Source organism: Grus americana, chromosome 2 (assembly GCF_028858705.1).
Source record: "Grus americana isolate bGruAme1 chromosome 2, bGruAme1.mat, whole genome shotgun sequence".
Classification (NCBI taxonomy): Eukaryota; Metazoa; Chordata; class Aves; order Gruiformes; family Gruidae; genus Grus; species Grus americana.
The window spans coordinates 81677466-81698746 of NC_072853.1; the positions used below are offsets into that span (position 1 = coordinate 81677466).

The 21281-nt window shown below is 39.9% G+C and overlaps 1 protein-coding gene across 3 annotated transcripts in view; it reads left to right on the top strand.

Annotated features, from left to right (window-relative positions):
• TRIO (trio Rho guanine nucleotide exchange factor) overlaps positions 1 to 21281 on the top strand; it is a 255922-nt gene that overhangs the window by 218165 nt on the left and 16476 nt on the right. The window contains exons 35-49 of one of the 3 annotated variants that reach the window (XM_054814118.1): positions 1550 to 1842; positions 3573 to 3743; positions 7811 to 7906; positions 10008 to 10156; positions 10886 to 10952; positions 12349 to 12452; positions 13090 to 13159; positions 14596 to 14685; positions 15316 to 15408; positions 16048 to 16098; positions 16321 to 16398; positions 17279 to 17470; positions 18418 to 18595; positions 19457 to 19672; positions 19763 to 20226. In XM_054814118.1, coding sequence (XP_054670093.1) covers positions 1550 to 1842; positions 3573 to 3743; positions 7811 to 7906; positions 10008 to 10156; positions 10886 to 10952; positions 12349 to 12452; positions 13090 to 13159; positions 14596 to 14685; positions 15316 to 15408; positions 16048 to 16098; positions 16321 to 16398; positions 17279 to 17470; positions 18418 to 18595; positions 19457 to 19672; positions 19763 to 20226 — 2312 coding nt within the window. Of the gene's footprint in view, positions 1 to 1549; positions 1843 to 3572; positions 3744 to 7810; positions 7907 to 10007; positions 10157 to 10885; positions 10953 to 12348; positions 12453 to 13089; positions 13160 to 14595; positions 14686 to 15315; positions 15409 to 16047; positions 16099 to 16320; positions 16399 to 17278; positions 17471 to 18417; positions 18596 to 19456; positions 20227 to 21281 lie in introns of all 3 variants that reach the window. The other 2 variants (XM_054814119.1, XM_054814117.1) reach the window with 2 other exon arrangements.

Sequence of the window (21281 nt, forward strand, 5' to 3'; positions counted from 1 at the left end):
ATGTGTTCATACAGTGTAAGCTACAGGAGTTGTTAGCATCAGAGCTGATGTATCTTAACAGTCACATGCCATTTGGATTTTATTAGAATAGAGAAAAATCTTGACAAACAGCCTTATAGATCACAATTTTGGATTCCAAGGAAGGGATGCCCTTTTTGGAACAGCTTGAGCAGTGAAGGAAAAATAAAAAGTTCTACTGTATTATATTCACATTTTATGTCTCTTTCCTCATCTCCGTTTAAAGCCATAATTTGCACTTAATACTCTGTGGAAATAGAGCAGGCTCTCATACTTGTGCGTAGATCCAAGGCATTTGGGTGTACAATGAAGTGTATTGCCACATCAGTGTGACTGTACTTTTGTACAGAATTCAAACTCTCTGGTCAGACAGGCAATACACTTCTTACAGAAAAGCTGCCAGAAGAGGTGACCTGAACATCTGTGTCAAGCTTCAAGAAGGAACACAAGCAGTGCATTTAATTCCCAGCAGTAGAAACATTCAACAAAACATTATTTATGTCATCCTTATGTAAACTATCTTTCTACAAAAGCGCACACACAGGGGAAAAAAACCCTATTTGACAACCTAGGAGAGTCATGTTAATATGCTAGTGGTAGATAATATTCACAGGAGTGGTGTTACAAGAATGTGTCCAGAAAAAAAGTATCTTTTTAGGAAAAGAGAATTGCTGGGGGGAAAAGCATTGTGCTGCATGGGGGAAAAAAAGAAAAAGCTGACCAGTGGGTCTCACAATAGCTAACCAGCGGGTGTTTATCATAAGCACACGGTCCAGTTCAAGTGACAGGAGCCTCGGTGGGAAAGTAGTATTGACCTCATGCACACATAACTATGGCTTGAGAAAAGTTTATCCTTTTGTTTGACTACAGAACTTCAGGCATTGTCATGCTGAGAAATACTGCTGATCCTGAGATTTGAACAAATGGGCTTTTAAACTTAGATGTTCTGTGCCTTGTTAAAAAACAAACAAAACAACAGCCAAAAGTCTGAGAAGATTTAAGCAAAAGACAGACATTTAGCTGTTCTCTGGATTCTTCTTCCCACTTTCCCAAGGGTAGAGGAAATAAATAAATAATGAAAGTAACTGGATCATTTGTAATAAAATTTGGTGTTTGAAAAGTAATTTACTTATCTCATTGAGGCAATTGTTTTTGCTCTTCATGTCCATGCTCAAAGCAGTATGCATTAAAAGATAAAACAAGCATATCCTTCCATAAAGTTAGATGACATATGGAAAGTATAATCCACTATCAAATAAGTATCAGCAGTGGTTAGTATGAATTATAATTAAGGCAGGAGCTACTTAATGAAGCTTGACTATTGTAACCATATAAATGGTGCTTACGTGTGGGTGGCCACATGCAGCACGAACACTGACAGTTGTGGTGTCATTAAAGGCCAGGTTACTTCAAAATAATCTGGTTGATTCGTCCATAAATCCAGTCTGATATACATTATTACATGTCATTTGCCTTGTTTCTCACTTACCAGTGTTTGAGCTTTAAAATGCTCCCCTCATTCTTTTTTCAGACTCCCTTTCGGTCTCCAGCAATGATGCCAGTCCTCCTGCTTCAGTAACATCACTTCAGCCCCATATGATTGGTGCCCAGAGCTCCCCAGGCCCCAAGCGCCCCGGCAACACTTTGAGAAAATGGCTTACCAGTCCTGTGAGGCGTCTTAGCAGTGGAAAAGCAGACGGGCATGTCAAAAAACTAGCCCACAAGCATAAGAAGAGTAGAGAGGTTCGCAAGAGTGCCGATGCGGGCTCTCAGAAGGATTCTGATGATAGTGCAGCGACCCCACAAGATGAAACTGTTGAAGAGGTAAGCGCAGCTTCCCAAGACTTGTTTTTATGTTTTTCAAAGAACTAAATGTTGTCAGGTGAAGGTTGTCTCCTCAGTTGACTGTCCAGCAGTTCAGCAAAGCAGCACGTGCCATGTGCTTATTCTTGATGACTGCTGTACTCTGCATAAGTGCTGTGCCAGGCACAGTTTGTACCCTTCTGCATGGACAGTGTTAGTAAACCTCTATGGAGAAGGATCTCTAGTTGAAAAAGAGAAATGGGAGAGTAAAAAGTTGTTCTTTGGCTTTGCGCTCTTATCCTACTCAGGAAAGCAGCTTTGTGAGTAAAAGTGCTTCATGTTCTGGAAATAATCAGGTCATTTTGTATTTCCTTTTGTTTTCTTGTTGGTGGATCAGGGGGAAATCTAGGGAGAGCTGCTTAACTGCTTAAAGGTGTATTTACACCTTGAGCAAGAGTTAGAGCACAGAAAAATTAATGGCCCTTCAAACGAAAAGGTACTTACCGTCGGTCAAATAATAAACATGGAAGTTTTCATTGGAGGGAAGGAAATTGTGAACTATTCCAGATTTTGCCATTAAGGACATCTAGTGAAGGTTTCCCTTCCTCCCACAACCATGTGCCCATCCTTCTAAGCCTGGAACTCATGTACGAGCAAAGCCTGCCTCTGGTTAGGTTCAGACAGAGCCAAATTCTCCTCTGTTACAAACCTGTGGTTCAGCCTGAAATGAATGGCATCTTACTGCTTCCAAGGGGACAGCCACTTGCATGCTATGCAGTTATTCCCTTTAACCAGGCTTGAATCTAACTAGCGGTTTTGATAGTTATCATACAGAAAAGTGATTTCAGATACCCAATTAATTATTTTAGTACTTTTTTTTTTTTCTTGCTCCTGACATATTTTGCTGCAAGCTCGGAACATCAGTGAAGTTATACAATAAATGTAGGGAAAGAAAAGACTAGAGACTTGGCAGCGTGGTGAATTGGGAGATGTAGTTTGGGAAGGAATATTGGCCTCTGTCCTTGAATGTCAGGCTGTAGAAAGAGACCCTCTGTGATGCAGTTGTAGCATTGTTTTGGAAGTAGCTGTTATTCTGCAGTTCTGAGTGTGAGGGAAAACCTAAGGCCAGTGCCTTAAAGTCAGGAAAAAACAATAATCACCTATGCTGTCTTCCTTTAAAGATAGGTAAATTATCCTGTGAGATCAGTTACACTAAACTTTGGCTAATTGAAATTGTAGTTCCTTGTATAATTGAAAGGACTGTCTTTCAATACAACAGTAAAAATTATATAAGCAGTCTGCTCTCACTACTTTGGGAGTAGGGAGTGACAAAATACTTCATGTTGTAATAGGGGGGTTTTTTTATATCCTTTAGAAATCTTGCTATGAGGGTTGGTACTTCAGATCCAAAGTTCTTGACTTCCTAAGTTAGAGGAATGTGGCTCTCTACTGAACTGAACTTGGAAAGCAAGCATGGCTTTGGTAACACTTTCCCGTAGTAAATTTCAAGCCGAACGTCTTGTTCTCAGTATCTCAATCCATCTGCTTTTACTAAACACTGAAAACATTATCTTTTGCATCTGCTTTTTTCCCCCTCTGTTGAGGAGTAGGACTGTGTTTGTAGGATCATCTTGACTTGTTGGGAGAGAGGTGAATCTACAGAACAGACTTCTTTAAGACAACTTTGTGTTGAACAAGCTTCATGCTGCTGAGGAGGTAACAGAGCTTGAATGTCTTGCTTTCATTTACAGAGAGGTCGGAATGAGGGGCTGAGCAGTGGCACTCTCTCCAAATCATCCTCTTCAGGCATGCAGAGCTGTGGAGAGGAGGAAGGTGAAGAAGGAGCTGATGCTGTACCGCTTCCTCCTCCAATGGCAATTCAGCAACACAGTCTTCTCCAGCCCGACTCGCAGGATGACAAGGTAGGAGGAGGAAGCAGGGAAGGCTTCATGCATTGAGAGAATCTGTTTGCTTAAATCTTTCTTCTGTTTCCAAAATCTCTGTAATGCATGTAATATAGCTTTATGGTGGACAGAAGTAATCACTATGCCACTTTAGACACTGTTAAAAGGGTTTCATGTGGAAAGAGCGTGAATTAAATGCATCTCTCTTAAAAGCACAAGTGCAGAAATTTTTCTGCTAGCACTTTAAATGTGGAAATGGGCCACTTTGTGTGTTTGCAGGCCTATTTACATCTGTTTAACAGATGCCATATTTAGTAATTAGAATTTAATTGTTTTATAATCATACCTTTGGGTACTGAGATTCAAATACTATGTGCAAGTAAAGTTTATCTGGAGAAATTAACAGCTGTACATAATGGTTTAGATCATAGACTGTTCACCACGTCCTACTATTGTGGATAGTCTCAGTTCAGGGAAAAAAAAACCCAACAAAGAAACTTCTAGGTACATATCTTAGCAGAAAGAGTTACTCACATCACCTCTAAGACTCTAAGATATTTTTGTATAGCAGCATAGCTTTTTTTTTCTTTTTTTTGGTGCCTCTACAAGTATACTAATAAGTTAATATCCAAATAAGGGTAATAATCCAGGTGGTTTTTACAAAGGCACATAAAAATTGACGGTAAAAATTTTACATCAGTAATGAAATTCTGGATATAGTTAGTAACTGCATGAAGGAGATCTTACTTGCATGTTATCTGTTTTTCTTAAATGTCATGATGTTCATACATTGGGAGGATTTATTTCAGTTTTCAACCTGGATCAAATGTTTAGGGGACAACTATCAAGCCTGGAAATAGAAGGTTTTAAGTAGAAACAGCGTGGACTTGTGCAGCAAATATTCACATTCACTGTTTACTTCCTATTTTGCTGCTTAAAATGTTTAACCATTGTAATCTGCAGCGTGAACACTAGTAGTGAATTTTGTGGGTGCTTACTCACTGTTCTGAGTGATGCAGGTGTGATTGATTAACTCTGGTTGATCTTGTTGACTCTCTTTTTTCTTCCTTTTATCCCACTGCCTTTCAATGGGGATCTCAAATCATCTCTGAAGCTATCATTTGTAGGATCAAAATGGCTGGCTGCCATGCTCTATGTGTATTTAATTCCTACATGTTTTCCAAATGGAAAAAGTGTAATATATGAGTTGGGGGAGTTAATGTATTGGGAAATACTCTTGAAACAAAATAGGTACAACAGGCATTTTAAAATTTTGCCAGCCTTTAGACTAGCAGTATTTTATTGCTGGAAAATATAGCTAGCTGTCAGTTCGAGGTTTAGAAATAGAATAAAAATAATGTTGGTGAAAATATGTTAAAATTTCTTGCTGATAAGCTGCCAGATTTGCATGTCCCTTCAGTGATATAAAAAAATTTATATGTAAGCCTTATAAAAATTTCTCCAGAGAAAAATGGCTTTTGCTTATACAGTTCTTTTTGCACAGTAAGAACAGTTACTTGAAGGGATATACTTGTAAGTTAATGTCCATTCACTTCTGTATTTCTGATGCAAAGTAAGACCCTTATCACAGTAAAGTAAGAGGCTTTGAGTAGTTTTCAATCCCCACTAAAATTTTACTTTTCACTTCCTAAGAGGTTAACATGCACCCACTGCAGTAAAACCATGTTGGGGCAGTTTTGAAGTAGCTTAAACTGCATTCTAGAAAAGACTTCTGAGAAGTTAAAGTTTGGTACAGTTAATATTACACCATTTTTTTCAAAACATGTAAATCATGAGTCATTTAAGGTGTATTGGTTTTGTGCAGTATCTGTCCTACTGCATGGTGGGAGACAAAAAAGTCCCTTCTTTGGCAGCCTTGGAGGTTGTGTGTGCCTCCCTGAAGTCCACACACCAAGGCATACCACCTATTTCCAGTACCTAAAGTAAATGTTTTACTGGAACACAGAAGTGAGAAGCCAGAGCCAAGTTTTACCCAGCAGAAGTTGTCAGTTGGCTCTATTGATGGAGTTAGTGATTAATAAAAGGCTTGCAAACAAATTCCCGGTTGTCTGCCTTCTGGATGGAGTCCTCCTTCACATTCCTGCCACGCTAGGTGGTTTCTTGGGTTCCTTTGGATCCCGAGGAATGTCTCCTCCTTTCCGTGACCTCAGAGACTTGGCTTCCATCTGCACCTCATTGTGAGCATTTCTTCCTCTCTAGGGCTCCTGGTCTACACTCAGTGCTGGAAACTCCCTGCTCGCTGGGTTTCTCCCTTCCTACCCAGCCCAGTATGGGCTCCAGCAACTTCTCACACCTGCACTTGCTCCATTGCTCCTTCCATCTTTCCTTATTTTCTGGGCAAGGAGTGTGCTCTGCTCCCAGAGTACATCGTCAGGAAGAAGGTCAGCAGGCAGACTTCACCCGTGCAGCCTGGCAGCTCCTTTTTTTTCAGATATTATATGTTATAACCATATAAACTGGAAACCAACCAGTTTGTAAGTTTTACCAACAGTCACACCCCTCAGACTCCCATAGAGCAGTAACAGAGAGAAGGGACCTTGATCCAAGTCTGATTCCAACGCTGCCAGTGTTTTGTAAGGCTAAGCTGAGCTCCATGTCCAAAGTGAAAGCCCGCATATAAGCACAGCTTTGGAAAACCTGGTCAACAATCAGACGTCGGGAGCACACAGTTGTCTTGAAGGACACACTAACTGTGGGATTGCTCAGTTTTTGGTGTGCATGCAAACATCTTGTGCTAGGCCATGGTGATTTGTCTAATATCACTAAATAACACAACCATTTTCTCCCCTAAAGAGCTCATCTGCACAGTATGCATTCTTCTGTTCAGTAGAATCATTGCACACTTCATGGATTTGCATTTGATGGCATTTTACAAGTTGTTAGCATTTAATTTTTGGATAAGCAGCATTAAAGTTTCAAGATCAGTTATGTTAATATGAAACTAATTATTTTTGCTTTTTGTTTTCTCTTTTTGTAAACTCTGATGCAGCATTATGTTGACTTGCGTTCTGTCTCTGCTTTGGCTCAGTTCCCGTATCTTTCCATTTAAAGTTGTCTGTATTTTCTTTGCTTACCCAACCCCCGTTTCCCTTTCCAAATAAGACGAATACAAGGCAAACTACCTAAAATCTGTATATTCTTTTTTTTGTGTTGACTTAAGGGGAGCCTTGTTACACCCATGCTTGATTTGAGCAGAACCTCTTGTGTTAAGTCATTATACGTGCCATTTCTTTGTCCAATTTGTTGGAAACGTTTGCAGGACAGCTTACTCTGTGCTACATGATGTTCGCTGTACTGTTCGTAATATGAACTAAGGTTCATATTACACCCTGTTTCCACTTTCCAGTTATTTAATGATAATTGTAATATGCAAACAACTCTGTTTGCAAATTACTGAGGCTGAATTTAATGGCCCTCTCCCAGAATCCTTTACTGTTGAACACCTTTTACCTTCAGTTGTATCTATAAACTGGCATTTTATAGCTTATGAGGCCAGAGATCTTCTGTGCTCTACACATACCATTGGGGAAAATGGATGGCACAAGGAATGGTGAGCTCAATTTCCCCTCTGAATCTGGGCAATATACCCCAGTTCCTTTAGAAAAGTAAATGCCCCTCAGTTACTGGTATATTTGTTCTTAGCTTAATGATGCTTTCTCCTTTATTTCAAGTCTTCTTGGTTCCTGTTACTTTTCTGCAGTTGTTGCTTTGTTTAACCACCAATAAAATATGCTAACAAACTGTTTGTTGTCCATTTGGTCAGCTCAGGTGATTTTTTTTTAATAGCTATTTGTCAGGCATTATCATAATCAGCAAGGTGAAGGATATATCCTTGACTTCTATTGCATATAGGAGCAGGAATTTTTATCCCAGCATTTAACTTCTGTGGGGGTTACATAAAATTTCCAGTTCCAGTTGTTCAAGTTGGAAGGGATGATCTTAGCGTTACACTGACAGTTACTGTCAGGTACCTTTGTCTAACAGAGAAGAGGAGGAGATCCCTTGATCCTTGAGCAAGTACCAGGCTAACTCTGGGCTTTTCCTTCCTTTGTGTCATTGCACAGACATCTTCTCGATTACTGGTGCGGCCAACCAGCTCCGAGACACCCAGTGCTGCAGAACTAGTCAGTGCAATTGAAGAGCTCGTCAAAAGTAAAATGGTGAGGCTGACTGGCATATGTTTAAAGGAGTTCCATCTTCAAGTCCCGACTTGCCCATCCTGAGCATGCCCCTTTGACTTGTAAAACTTGATGCCTGTTTCAAAAGTCACTTTCTGGGTTGGTGTACGGGTTGCTTTGTACATCCTCTTTTGTGAAAGCACTTACCGAATAGGTAATTGGCTGCCTAGAGAAGCAAAAAATCAATAGATATGAGGGAGAGAAGATAGAAAATTTATTTCCTGTTAGTAAAAAGAAAATGTCCTATTAGTAAAATGAATGGTAAGCCCCAGAGTTACCCCGATTTGCCTGATAGACCTTTGAGAAGAATCCTTGAGACTGAATTTACAGCAAATCTTGCAGAATTCAACAGTAAACCAGATAACCCTCACACAGAGAAATGTGTTATCTAACTTTTTTTAAGCAATGTGGTAATGAAGAAATAAGTAAAAGTGTAAAAGGATCATTTTGTATGTTAGTGACTCCTTCTTTGCTTTGCAGTGTTTGCTGACAAATTCAGTAGGAGGAATTTGTGTCAGCTTTTTTAAGTTTCTGTATTTTAAAATTTCTCTGTTTCTGAAGATGCTCATTGACAAAGAATAGGGAGTGTGGCTAATACCAGGAAGGCCCTCCTTTGTAGTCAAAACCTGACTTGACCTGACCTGGAAAACCTGCTTTATATGACCCTGTTTGACAAGGGGGATTGGACTATATGGTCTCAGGAGATCCCTCAGCAATTTTGTCATTCACTCAAAACCTTTAAGTCTGACTTTTGCAACATAGACCCTGTTGGGCTTAGTAGAAGTGCTGCTGTGAAAACTCTACAAGAATTACAGCATTGGCAGCCCCATGTTACCAGAAGTTGAAATTTCCCAGGCTTGTTCTAAATTTAAGCAGCTTTGAATTTCAGAATAAGAAATTTGAATTTCCATTTTATATTTCCTCGTTCAGAAAGAGTTACACTTCACTTACATTACTGCATGAAATAGTTTCTGCAGTCTCTTAGAGTATTAACTTTGCTTTTTATTTCTCTTCCACCAAAAGGGTGAATAAAAATTAATCTCTGGGAAAATTCAAAGCAACCTTTTGTAAATGGAAAGTTTGACAGTCCGTGTGTCTCCCAGGCAGCCTAGCAGTGGATATAACTTAATGATCCATGCATATAGTCTCTGGCAGAGATGTTCTCATTTCACAATTTTAGCTAAGGGTCAGTTTCTCCTCGGTTTTGGGCCAGTCATATCATTATTGGGTTTTTACTTTTAGTAGGGAAACAGAAAAGATTACAGCTGAACCCCACCCTGGTGAAGTAAATGTGTCTTGCATTAAAGCCTGTATCACATTCAAGGAAAAAGTGATACATAACTGTAGCTTTATCCAAGATTATGGGCTTAAATTAAAGTCAAATAAATACTTCATAGAAGCTTGTTCGTATTATTTCTCCCGTGGCTTCTCCATCTTTTGCACAAATAGAAAGCTGCGGAGTCCGTGCAAGGGAGACGGTGTATCTGGCAGAAGAGAGAGGGACTCTTTCCTATGATCTGAACTGTCATGAAGCTCAAAAGCAACATTGACTGTAGAAGTCATTATTTTCTTCCATGAGTCAATATTTTGGCTAGTTAATGTGATAAAATGTCTGACAAAGAATGCCACTTCTGTTGTAATAAAAAAATGTAACATCCAAAGAATCTCCTTTAAAGATGTCCTATTTATTATTGACAGTAACTTGCATATGCCAGAACTAAAGTATGACGAAAATAATTTAATCCCCGTTGATAAGCACACGTCTGTGTAGCTTCCACCATAGAAATACTGACATCTTGAGCAGGATAGTCTGATTTTTATCTCTTGCTGCTTAAACCAACTGAATCTTTCTTTTCCTGTGAAGGAAAGACTCACGTATCTCAAATGTGCTTCTATAAGGTTAGGTTATCAGTCCTGGAAAGCCAAGTTGTGTTAGTTTCGTGGAAGCTTGAGACCACCTTTGCCAAGATACATTGCAGTAATTGATATCCCATAGGTTCCTGTCTACAGCTGCATGTAAATGCATCTTGTCAATAAAGGGGAAATAAGTCATTGTTGCTGTCTGTCTTGAACACCTTCTCAGGCCCTGGAGGACCGTCCAAGTTCCTTGTTGGTAGATCAAGGTGACAGCAGCAGTCCGTCCTTCAACCCTTCAGATAACTCCCTTCTCTCCTCCTCATCACCCATAGATGAGATGGAAGAAAGGAAGTCCAGCTCCTTAAAAAGACGACAGTAAGACCGCATTTTCAGTCCTTTTTTGACAATGTTTTGAAGAGATAAATAAAATGTCCATTTTGAACTGGCAGCAGAAACTGTTAATCTGGAAAGGGCAGGACTTGTGTTAGGTGTCAAGCATGCAGTCACATTATGCAAGGAAAAAATTTTCTTAAACAGTCACAGTTTCAATTTCCTGTGATTTTTAATTTTAGTTATACCTGTGTTTGACTTGTGTCACGTGTCAGTCACAGTTATGCAGGAAGATGCTGATCTTTAAATGTTGAAAGGGTGATTAGGCTTCAAAAAACTGGTAGCTCTCCTTGTTCTGTTCCACCGCACTCTTAATTTCTTTATGTAATAGTAAACTGTTACCATGGTGGAACAAAAACATGCCTGCTTTCAAAATTATTTAAATCTGTGGGTAGAAATAACAGTTCACATACTTAAGAGTCTCCAGACCAGAGATATAGTAGCATTTTATTTTAAACAATAGTTAAATGTTTAATTTTTATGACGTGGAAGAAAACATCTGACTTCAGATAAACAGAAGTAAGCCTGCTCTGGTTCCAAAGTCAAAGCAGCATCTTGCTTAGAAAGAATGTGCATTAATTCTTCCATTTTCAGCTCTGCTTATCAAACATATGTGACTGCAAATGTGTGAAAAGCTGTATGCCATTAATCCTCTTAAAGAATCTGTTTCATTTTTTAATGAAATGTGTGTTCATCATTTTCTTTCCATTGTAGCTATGTCTTACAGGAATTAGTGGAGACAGAGCGAGATTATGTACGAGATCTGGGCTACGTAGTTGAGGTATGATATTTTTCATTCTCTTGATTTTTTTTTTTTGATGTGGTACTGACCAGCTGTGTAGCTTGAACCTCACGATTTTTTCAAAACAAACCAGAGGAAGAAACTGAAAATGTGAATGTTGGCATTCTGAGCTTTCCCTCCTGCAATTTCCCTCCTTCTAATGTGTTAGAAATATTGCATCAGATCTCATTCCTTTTTTTTCTTCCTGTTATTGTGTGCATCTTACTGTTCTTCTGAGGAGTGTAGTTAGTAATTTTTAAGATCACTACCTCTGGCTTACTAGACTAGATGGTTTTATTTAGCACAACTAAATTCAAAAAAGCATTGTAAGTCAGCAGATAAAGGAATTATCCTGAATTTGAAAGACTGATTTCCTCTCCTACTGCTAGACTTCTCTTAGACTTCCTAGTTTTCCCCTTCTGTACCAACAAAATGCATTTGGAAGAGTAGAGAGGATGAGCATGACAGTGAATTTAAGCCTAACAAGGTTCAATTCTTAAACTCTGTTTTAAAGGGAGGGAGAGAAGGAAAGATCAGCATTGTGGTAGTCTTTTTTACAGTATTTAAAGGGGGCATGGAAGACTGTGAACAGATGTATTTTTGTAACTAACAAGATAAGTCCTGGTGAAAATGCTAGACATCAAAATACAAACTTTGCAAACTGAAACCGGACTTGGCTAATTAGGAATAGAAGTATTAGGAAAAAAATAGAAGGAATAGTGTTGCATGAATACTACAAAATCTAAAAACACTCCCAGCTCTAACTATGTGATAGAAGTGCACAGTGAGACAAGTATATATGCTCCAAAAACGAGAAGATGGGACTATGGGAAAATGCAAAAGGAACTTTATTGCAGCCAGAATGCTTGCTACTAGAATTGATGTTCAATTTTTGGGATGTTTGGTTTGCTCATACCGCAAGTAGTAGTGCATGCAGTGCAATCCCTTATGCAGCACAACCGCTTTCTTCCTCAGCGTTTCAGTGCGGATGACGGAAATAAGCAACACTGAGCAGAGGAGAGCAGAAGCCAGTTCAGTGGCTCTGACCTGTATTTGGTAACAGCCCTACCTGGCAAAGCATCACAGCTGCTTCAGACAAGGAGAAGGGCTGTAGAAGTTTCCTCTATGCTTTGAGCCTGTCCACGCAGGCTAAATTAGTCAGAGTGAATTCATCTTTCCTTCTAGCACTGGCAATGTTTTGCAGGTGACCTCAAGCCAGTTTGTGATATTTTGTGTCCGTGCTCTGTGCTATGCTATGTTTTTTGATTTGTTTTTTGTGTCCCAAGCAAGCTGTTGTCCTGGGCAATTTGGAAAGCTTCTGGAGAAAGGGGGATTAAAAGACAACTCGCTGCTTTAAGTTAAAATGTTCACAGTGAATTTCCTTGGACTGTTGCAGGGTTATATGGCACTTATGAAGGAAGATGGCGTACCTGATGACATGAAAGGCAAAGACAAGATTGTATTTGGAAACATTCACCAGATTTATGACTGGCACAGAGAGTACGTATTAACTTGAAAACGGTCTGCTGAACAATTCTACCTAAAAAATAGTAAATTGACTTTAAGAAATTTTTTTTTCTTAAATATTCAGATAGAAGGTAAATACAAGTTGGTCTTGTGCTTTGAGTTGTAGATACTGTAGATTCAGCTTACAAATGTTGGTATAAAGATTTGCTTTAAACAAAGGTGCTTATATGTACCAAGTGCCTCAGATGAGAGTCTATAGTATGGATAGTATTATGTACAGAAGTTTGTTACGTCATTTGAGGCTTTGTTTTCAAAAATGTTTTCTCTAAGAATACAGTTTAAAGAATTTGTTAGGGGTTAGCATGGCAATATGAGCACCTCAGGCACTCAGACTAGGAAGGAAAAAAGTTTCAATCAATATATGAAATTAAAGAATTTTATTAATCAACACCAGTATTTTTTTCATTTTGACATGGATTCAGTGTGTCTTGTTGGAAATCTATGTTAAAATATTACACTGTTAACATTGTAATTTTGGACGTACATTAATATCCAAAGCTGCTGATAGGGGACACAAAGCAGACCTTGCAGTAAGACCACTGTGCCTTGCAATCACCTGTTGCTGTAGTGTGTGCTATCAGAAAAAAGTGCTTATTCTGTTTATGTTCAGCTTCTTTTTAGGAGAGTTAGAGAAGTGCCTTGAAGATCCAGAAAAGCTGGGATCCCTGTTTGTTAAGCATGTAAGTGCAAACGTTGTCTTTGGCAAACCCCTATTCCTGCTGCTGACCAGCATGTTTGATTATTAAGGATTTATCTATGACAGAGCAGAAGGGAAACTTGCCTGCTAAATATGATCACTCACAAAGACTTTGCAAAGTGTGCAAAGACTGAAGACAGACTGAATTAAAGCAGATTTAATGGGTTTCAGATTTTCCCCACGGTCTGTGTTTGAAGTCAATACCAGGGTACCAAAAGAGAACCAAACATTAATGGAACAGTAACACTGGAAGCCAAGTCTAATTCCTGGACTAATGATGAGGAATGAGCTGTTTCATTTCTGAGGGATTATTATTAATAAAAAAAAAAAAAAAAGGCAGGCATGGGAAGAGGGGAGATTTCTAGCACTGGTAAAATGGGAAACCTGAAGGGAGTGATTCTCCCTGTTTCTAATCGCTGTTTTACTTTCTCCTGGTATGTTTGTAACTGAGTTGTCTTTGAAAGGCACTCTTTCCACTCCAGATGGAAAGACAAGTTGCGATGCCATTACATCCTCTAGCAAAACCCTGACTATCAGCTAGGACATGATGATTCAGTTCCTGCTCTTTATCTATGTTCTGTGTCCTTTTAAATCTCCATCTTACTTCTTCCTTTTTTGCTTTCCATTTGTCTTCACTGGTCAGTATTTCCTAAGTCTCTGTGCAGCAAAGCCTCTAGTGCCAAACCAATCCTAGCAAAATGATAAGGAAGATTTTGGAATAGGTAATAGGTGCATATGGTATGTCTGTGTTTCTTAACCAGGAAGGTTAGTAATGAAGAATGAATTTTAAAGGCTGAAGTTATGCTCTCTCTCATTTTCTTTGTTGCCTTGGTGTTAAAAGCATATGCACAAAATACAGAATCAGAGTTAAAAAATACTAGCACCACCGTTGCCAGGTTATGTCACCTATGTCTCCACTCGAACTCCAATAGGACAGCTAATACTAAATGGAAGACTGAGACATTTCTCCTAACTGCTCTGTACAGCTAAACAGGAAGAAGTCATTCTTCTAATATATTAGAATAATAATCAGATTACTAAAATAAAATTAAAAATAGGATATTTCAAAGGCTCCATCCATTACTCTTGCTGAAAGAAAAAGATAACTATTTTCCTGCTTAATTTTATTGTGGGACCTGCTGAGCTATCATCTCTAAACACCTGTTGTTCAGGAGTATTTATAACTGTGGCAATTTTCTGACTTGTATTGCCTTTCTAAAATCATCGTGATATTCCCAAATAAATGTGTTTTCAGGTCTGTAATTTCTGCTTATGTAGCTGCTTCTTTTCCTCAAAAGGAAAAGGACCTTTTTAAGTTCATACTTTTGAACAGCTGTACTTCTTAAAATAATACTCCATTCAATCTGGCATGCTTTTTTCTTGATGATGATGTATCATTCTGTATCTCTGTTCTTCTAGGAGAGAAGATTGCACATGTACATAGTTTACTGCCAAAACAAACCAAAGTCTGAGCACATTGTCTCAGAATACATTGATACGTTTTTTGAGGTGAGTTTCTGAGAGAGGATATATGCAAGGTGAAGGTTGTGTACAAATCATATGCGTTATCAGATCTGTTGACAAAAACAAACAAACAAAAAAAGATGACATATATTGTTGTTACTGTTTTAAATTATAATTTCTTGCCACTTCCATTCTGATTTCTCAAGTCTGACACGAGCTCCTAGAGGTGTACTTATCTCTAGGGGAAGAAAACTGCAGTTTAGGTATAAGATATTAATTAACCAGTAGTGTCTCATCCTTACTACCCTTAGCCCAGGCAGTTAACAGTGCATATTATATGAAGTGACAGTTTGGGATGAGTAAAGATCACTGTTGACAGTAGATTCTATACAACCTGTGATTGAAAAATTGCATATCACTATACAGTCTTTTCCAAAAAAGATATGGAAGATGCTTGGAAGGTGGAATGCTTTGGAAACAAAGCTGATACAGATAAGGGGAAGGACTCTAGCTTTTGCTAACTGAAAATTAGGTTCTGCTCTGACTTTTGCCAATTTCTGCTCTGATAGCCATTAATAGTGATATATCCTGCTGTGTTTCTAACTCAACAAAACAGATCAAAGTTGTTTCTAACTGAACAAACAAACAAAAAAATGTTTGTTTTACAACCCTCAGGATCTAAAGCAACGCCTGGGCCACAGACTTCAGCTCACGGACTTGCTAATAAAACCTGTGCAGAGAATTATGAAATACCAGCTGTTACTAAAGGTAAAGTGATGTTGAAATAAATGATTTAATATATGTGTCAATGGATATGTTTTCTTTTTTAAATGTTGCTGATGCTTTTCCACTCTCCTCCCAAACAGAACCCAGATTTGTAAGCAATGTAATATGGTTATTTTCTGAGCATATTCAGATAGTTATAAAAAATGCAGTAAATAGCTTGGGCAGAATTTTGCTGCTTTTTTTTTTTTTTAAACAGTTAAAGACCAAATGAACACAAGTCAGTGACAGGGAAATGTTTAGAATTTGTACCAATGTCATACGGAGGGGACAGGGATCTCCCAACTGTTTTCAGATGTAAATGTGATATGAGTTGTTGGGTCTCATCCCAACTGTTCCAACTACATCTGCAACCATTTTAATATCATGTAAATGTTTACTGAAGAGAAACCCTGTGTATCACAGAGGTCATTGTCTTAATATATGTTCTTATATGATCTCAACCAAAAATAGTGAATAAATCTTGAGAGGAGGGAAAGCACTGCAGCAAGAAACTTTAAAAAGAAAAGTTTTCTATGTGTCTTCTGCAATCTGTCATTCTCTGAGAGAGGATAGCAAATGCAGATTTTCCGAGATCTCTTGTTGCTGATTAATGAGAAAAGAACTTTTTTTTTTCTTTTTCAGGACTTCCTCAAATATTCTAAAAAAGCTAACCTTGACACAACAGAACTAGAGGTACTTGAGACATTTTCTCTTAGTGATTTGAATTTCACTCTAACCTTCTACATGTTTTGACATAGAGTTGCTTTCCTTTTCCGATGTTCTTGAGAATGTGATGATGATAAGTGTTTACTTTTTGCATTTCTTTTCTAAAGCAATCATAGCAAATGAAACAAAATTTTATCCTGCTAACTTATTTGGAAAATAAAGCTTCGACTTTTTATTTGTCTTGAACAGAGAGCTGTAGAGGTCATGTGTATAGTACCAAAACGGTGTAATGACATGATGAATGTTGGCCGCCTGCAAGGATTTGATGTAAGTTGGCTGGGGTTTTGCTTAGAGTTTTTGTCACATTCTCCAGAAATTGAACATTAATGTTGTTGGGAGAGTGGGGGAGAGAAATGAGGTAGGGTGTTCTCTCACTATCTGGTTAGCTGGTGCAAAAAGCAGTGAATGAAAAATCAAATCTTAGCCCTGCCAAGGACTTCCTCCTGGGAAGCTTTGCCTGTTGTCAGTCACACCAGGTAGGTCCTTCTGCAAAATCTAGGAAGCACTGGTGTTATTACAGTTCCCTTATTGACTAAAGACTTGCAAAATAGTGAAGTAATCAGTTATCAGCAGGTGAGCAGACCTGACTTCAGCAGTGTAGGCAAGGGAGGAGTTGTTGAGGTCAGTAAAGTACCTGAGGCAACTGTAGCCCTTCTTGTTTTGCTAAGTCTAGAAGAGATGGAAGTTGGCTATTGCAGCAGTATGTATCAGCCAGGCTATAGTCACGTGCTATGCTTGCAAAGCCCTTTCTGCTCTGTGATGCAAGTATGAACTTGAATTCTTCCCCTTTTCAGCACCCTGGAAGACATTAGAAGAATATCTGAGTTACTGTGTTAAGGGTGGCAGGGAAGGAGTTAACACTGAGGCCTTCATTTCTCTAGTCTTATTAATAAGCCTCAAACTGCAGTATGAATTGAAAAGGGTGGGGTGGATTTGGGTTTTTTTTTTTTTCTTGATGTTTGTTTTTTGAGAAAGGGCATCAGAACATCTTGTGTATGAGAGGATCAATGAATATATAATGTCAGCAACAATCAGAAATTGGGAAATATACAAAGATATTTTGGTATGAGCATCTGCTCAAAAAGATTGATTAGGGGAAGAAATCAAGAACTGCATTAAACGTGTTTCTGCTTGCTTCTCTGTTTAGGGTAAAATTGTAGCCCAGGGTAAGCTCCTGCTCCAGGACACATTCTTGGTTACAGACCAGGACACGGGACTTCTGCCACGCTGCAAGGAGAGACGGGTCTTCCTGTTTGAGCAGATTGTCATTTTCAGTGAGCTGCTAGATAAAAAGAAAGGTTTCTCCATGCCCGGATTCTTGTTTAAAAACAGTATCAAGGTAACTGTTGTGTGTGAGTCTTTGCGTCCCCTGCACAAACTCTGCTAAGGTAACAGTTTCTGATTCAGTGTGGAGTCACTAGTGCCATCTAGATGCGCAGTCATAAAGCACAGTGAGGTGTCAGTTATTTCCTGAAATTATTTCCTACCGAATTTGTGCTCACTCTGATAATAAATGGAAATCTTTGGATCCCAGCACTCTGACGCTTCCCCTGTGAAGCATACCAAAACTGGTGTTCTTGTACAAAGCCAGACAAGCATTCACAAAGTGTTTAGTCGTCAGCTCTGTGCTGTGTGTACACCGCATTGCAAATAAAGATAATAACTCTTTATGTATCCCTTCTTTTGAGTTTCAGCTGAAATCAGTCCAAATGTGTAGGTAACATCTGTAAGTAGTGCCACCTTCTTAGACATGTCAGCTCTTCTACAAGCAAATCACTCAAAAAGTGTCTTCTCCCGCTTCAAGCATTGTCTGAAACAAAACCTGTTGGTATTAGTGTCCACCAGCCCTCCTGGTGAAGCATTTTGTGTGGACCCTCCTTCCCTTAATGCGCCTCAGTGCTCTGCCTGCCAGCTGAGCATCCTGCTCAGCGTTGACTGGACAGCCCGTTCCAAGGCATTGCTGTCTCTGCAGCAGAAGTCTTCAGTGCGGGCCAGTGGTAGAGCTCCACAGCGGGCTCAGCATTTTAAATAGCACGAAGGGAGAGAGACGGCCGATGGAGAACATTGGGTTGTACTGACCGGTTGGAGATTGTTCAGGCACAGTGTGTCAGTAAGCTGTACACTAATCCTTAGTCTACTGTAATCCTTCATTTCGTGGTACTATTTTAGTGAAGGAAAGAATGGTCATCATTTGAAGATCTGACTTTGAGCTCCTAAGTAAGAGATTTTAGAGGTATGTTTCTCTTAAAATACATGAAGTAAATTCTCTTTTTTTTTTTCATGAAGGTGAGTTGCCTTTCCCTGGAGGAAAATGTGGACAGCGATCCATGTAAATTTGCACTAACATCAAGAACGGGCGATGTCACGGAGACCTTTATTTTGCATTCTGCCAGTCCAGGAGTCCGCCAGTTATGGATCCACGAAATTAACCAAATTTTGGAAAACCAGCGCAACTTTTTAAATGGTAAATGATTTCCTCTCACTGAAAGTTCATCATTGAATGATTTCTGTCTCATCGGTTGTTTCTTGGCTTTGAAATGTTTTGCAAGTTTCCTTTTTCCTGAGCTAATACAGAACAGTTGGGGAATATGTGCCGCATTTCTGCTTCAGAACAGATGCTAGCATTTATGATAAGAGTGGTAGTCTGAATTTACATGGTGTTCTCTTGGTGAAATTTTCCAAATGTTTTGTAGGAGTGAATGAAGATTGGCACCATCCATTGAGGTGGAGAGCTTGTGTACCCCTTTTAAGCAAATGCAAGCCTTTAAAGGCTAAACCCAAGTGATTTTAAGCATCTATTCAGAATATGTTTTACTTGTGTTAATTTGGTGGCCATTGTTGTCACATCTTACTGTGGCAACAACATTCAGATTCTGCAGGAGAAAAGCACAAGATGGTAGTGTCTGCTGTGATGCTTGAAGGTTCTTGCTGTATTTTTGTATCCATCGGCTGTTGGATTTTTTTCCATCAAAAAAATAGAGATTATTTTTTTTAAAGAGTTGTAATGGATGGAACAATGATCTGAGAATTTGGAGTCACACCTGTTTTTTCCCAGCTCTGCTGCTGACTGGCAATGAGATCCTACAGGAAAACATATCTCCCTAGTTTCAGATTTTTCATCTTTAATAGAGGTACAGATAGCAGGTCATGAAGGTGTGATATAGAAAAGTGACTTGAGGTCTACGGCATGACCAGCACTGCTAAGAGAATTTATCTTACTTCAACAGCACTCCCCTTTTGCCAGTAAACATGTCTATTTTAAACTGTTCCTGTTCCCTTTCCTGCCCTCCTTTCCCTGATGCCTCCCCTCCTGCCCTCGTTGCAGCCTTGACGTCCCCAATCGAGTACCAGAGGAACCACAGCAGTGGTGGAGGCGGCAGCGGGAGCAGCAGCGGTAACAGCAGCGGCCCCAGCAGCTGTAGTGGCATCCCCAGCTCCAGCCGTAGCCGGCCATCCCGGATCCCCCAGCCTGTCAGACACCATTCCCCAGTCCTGGTCTCCTCTGCAGCCTCGGCCCAAGCAGAGGCAGACAAGATGTCAGGTATGTCCATTCACAATCTCTCCCTGCCACACTACAACACCTCCTTAGAAACTGGCCTGAGCCAGCCAGACAGGCACCCTCCCCATGCAGAGCTGGATGGTCCTCAGAGAGAAGCTGAGCAGATTCCCAAGATGAAAGTTATTGAAAGTCCAAGGAAGACAGCAGGAAACATTTCTGGCTCAGCTGATGGAGCCCAGAAAGACTCACGTGGAAGCTCAGAGGACAGTCGCTCAAGAAACAGCATAGGATCACTGACGCTCGGGAAGCCAAGGCCAGGAGCCATCTCACCAATGAACTCTCCTCTCTCCACGACTTTCCCTTCTCCTTTTGGCAAAGAAACCTTTCCACCCAGCAGCCCCCTGCAGAAGGGCTCCTTTTGGAGCTCCATCCCAGCATCCCCTGCCAGCCGCCCTGGCTCCTTCACTTTCCCTGGGGACAATGACTCCCTCCAGCGGCAGGTCCACCGCCACTCTTCACACAGCAAGGACACAGACCGCATGAGCACATGCTCCTCGACCAGCGAGCAGTCAGTTCACTCCACCCAGAGTAATGGGGTAAGAGCGGAGCACCTCTGTCCTGCGAGCTCTTCTAAAACCTTCCCATGCTCCCTTTCTGTGCGTTACCATCACTCTCCGTACTAACTTCTGGCTCTCCAGTGCTGTACTGCTCTGAAATAATCAACTGTTCAAATACTTTCTGCACATTAAAAACACAAAATTATCTACCTCTCTGTGTATGTATACATACAAACATGGATATGTATACAGACACAAAAGCGACTGCTAACATTTGATGCAATTTCTGCCTCTGCTGAAAACATAGATCACTAGGCTGATACTTACTAACTTGCTGTCCTTGCTTTTTCGTCTCTAATTTGAAGGCACATAATTAACATGCTGAAGCGTGGCAGCCAGAGCACCTTGGGGTATGCATTGCGGCCGGCACTTAAATCTGACTTCGAGATTTTGGCAGATTGCCTTGGGGCTTTTTTTCCCTCTCACATACAAATCCGCCACCATTGTCCTGTTGAGTTTTAACTTCGTGGAGACATCTACAGTACGTTCCCTGGGCTGCTTGATTTTTATTTTGTATTAATTTATTTCCCCCCCACACCTCCTTTCAGCCTTAGTTGATGTACAACATTCTCTTTTTAAGTCCAGTGTCTGGTCAAGGAAGCTTCCTGCAACCCACTCCAAGCAGGCCAGCAAAACCTAGCTAAAATCCTTCTACTACAACCGCAACAAATAGTGGCTCCACTTGTCTTTTCTGCTTTGTAAGAAGAACTGGTTTAGTGCACCTGGAGATTCAACCTTTTAGTACGCACTTGGTGTGTTTGTGCGGACAGCTGGGGTATCAACAGAATCCATATTCTCTTGTAATAACGTCCACCAGGAAACGCAGCACAGCAATCACAGGGGCATGTGCAAATATAAAGCAAAACTTTCAAGGCACTTGCCATGGATGTGGTAGGCAGGCTATGGTGCCTTTCTTTTTAAACTCACACTTGATTTTTCTCTCACTGAGTGTTGTATTCACAAATGTTTGTTTTTCCACTCTCTCACAAATTGTATGCAATACCAATTTTTCAAATCACCTAACTTGCCAGACC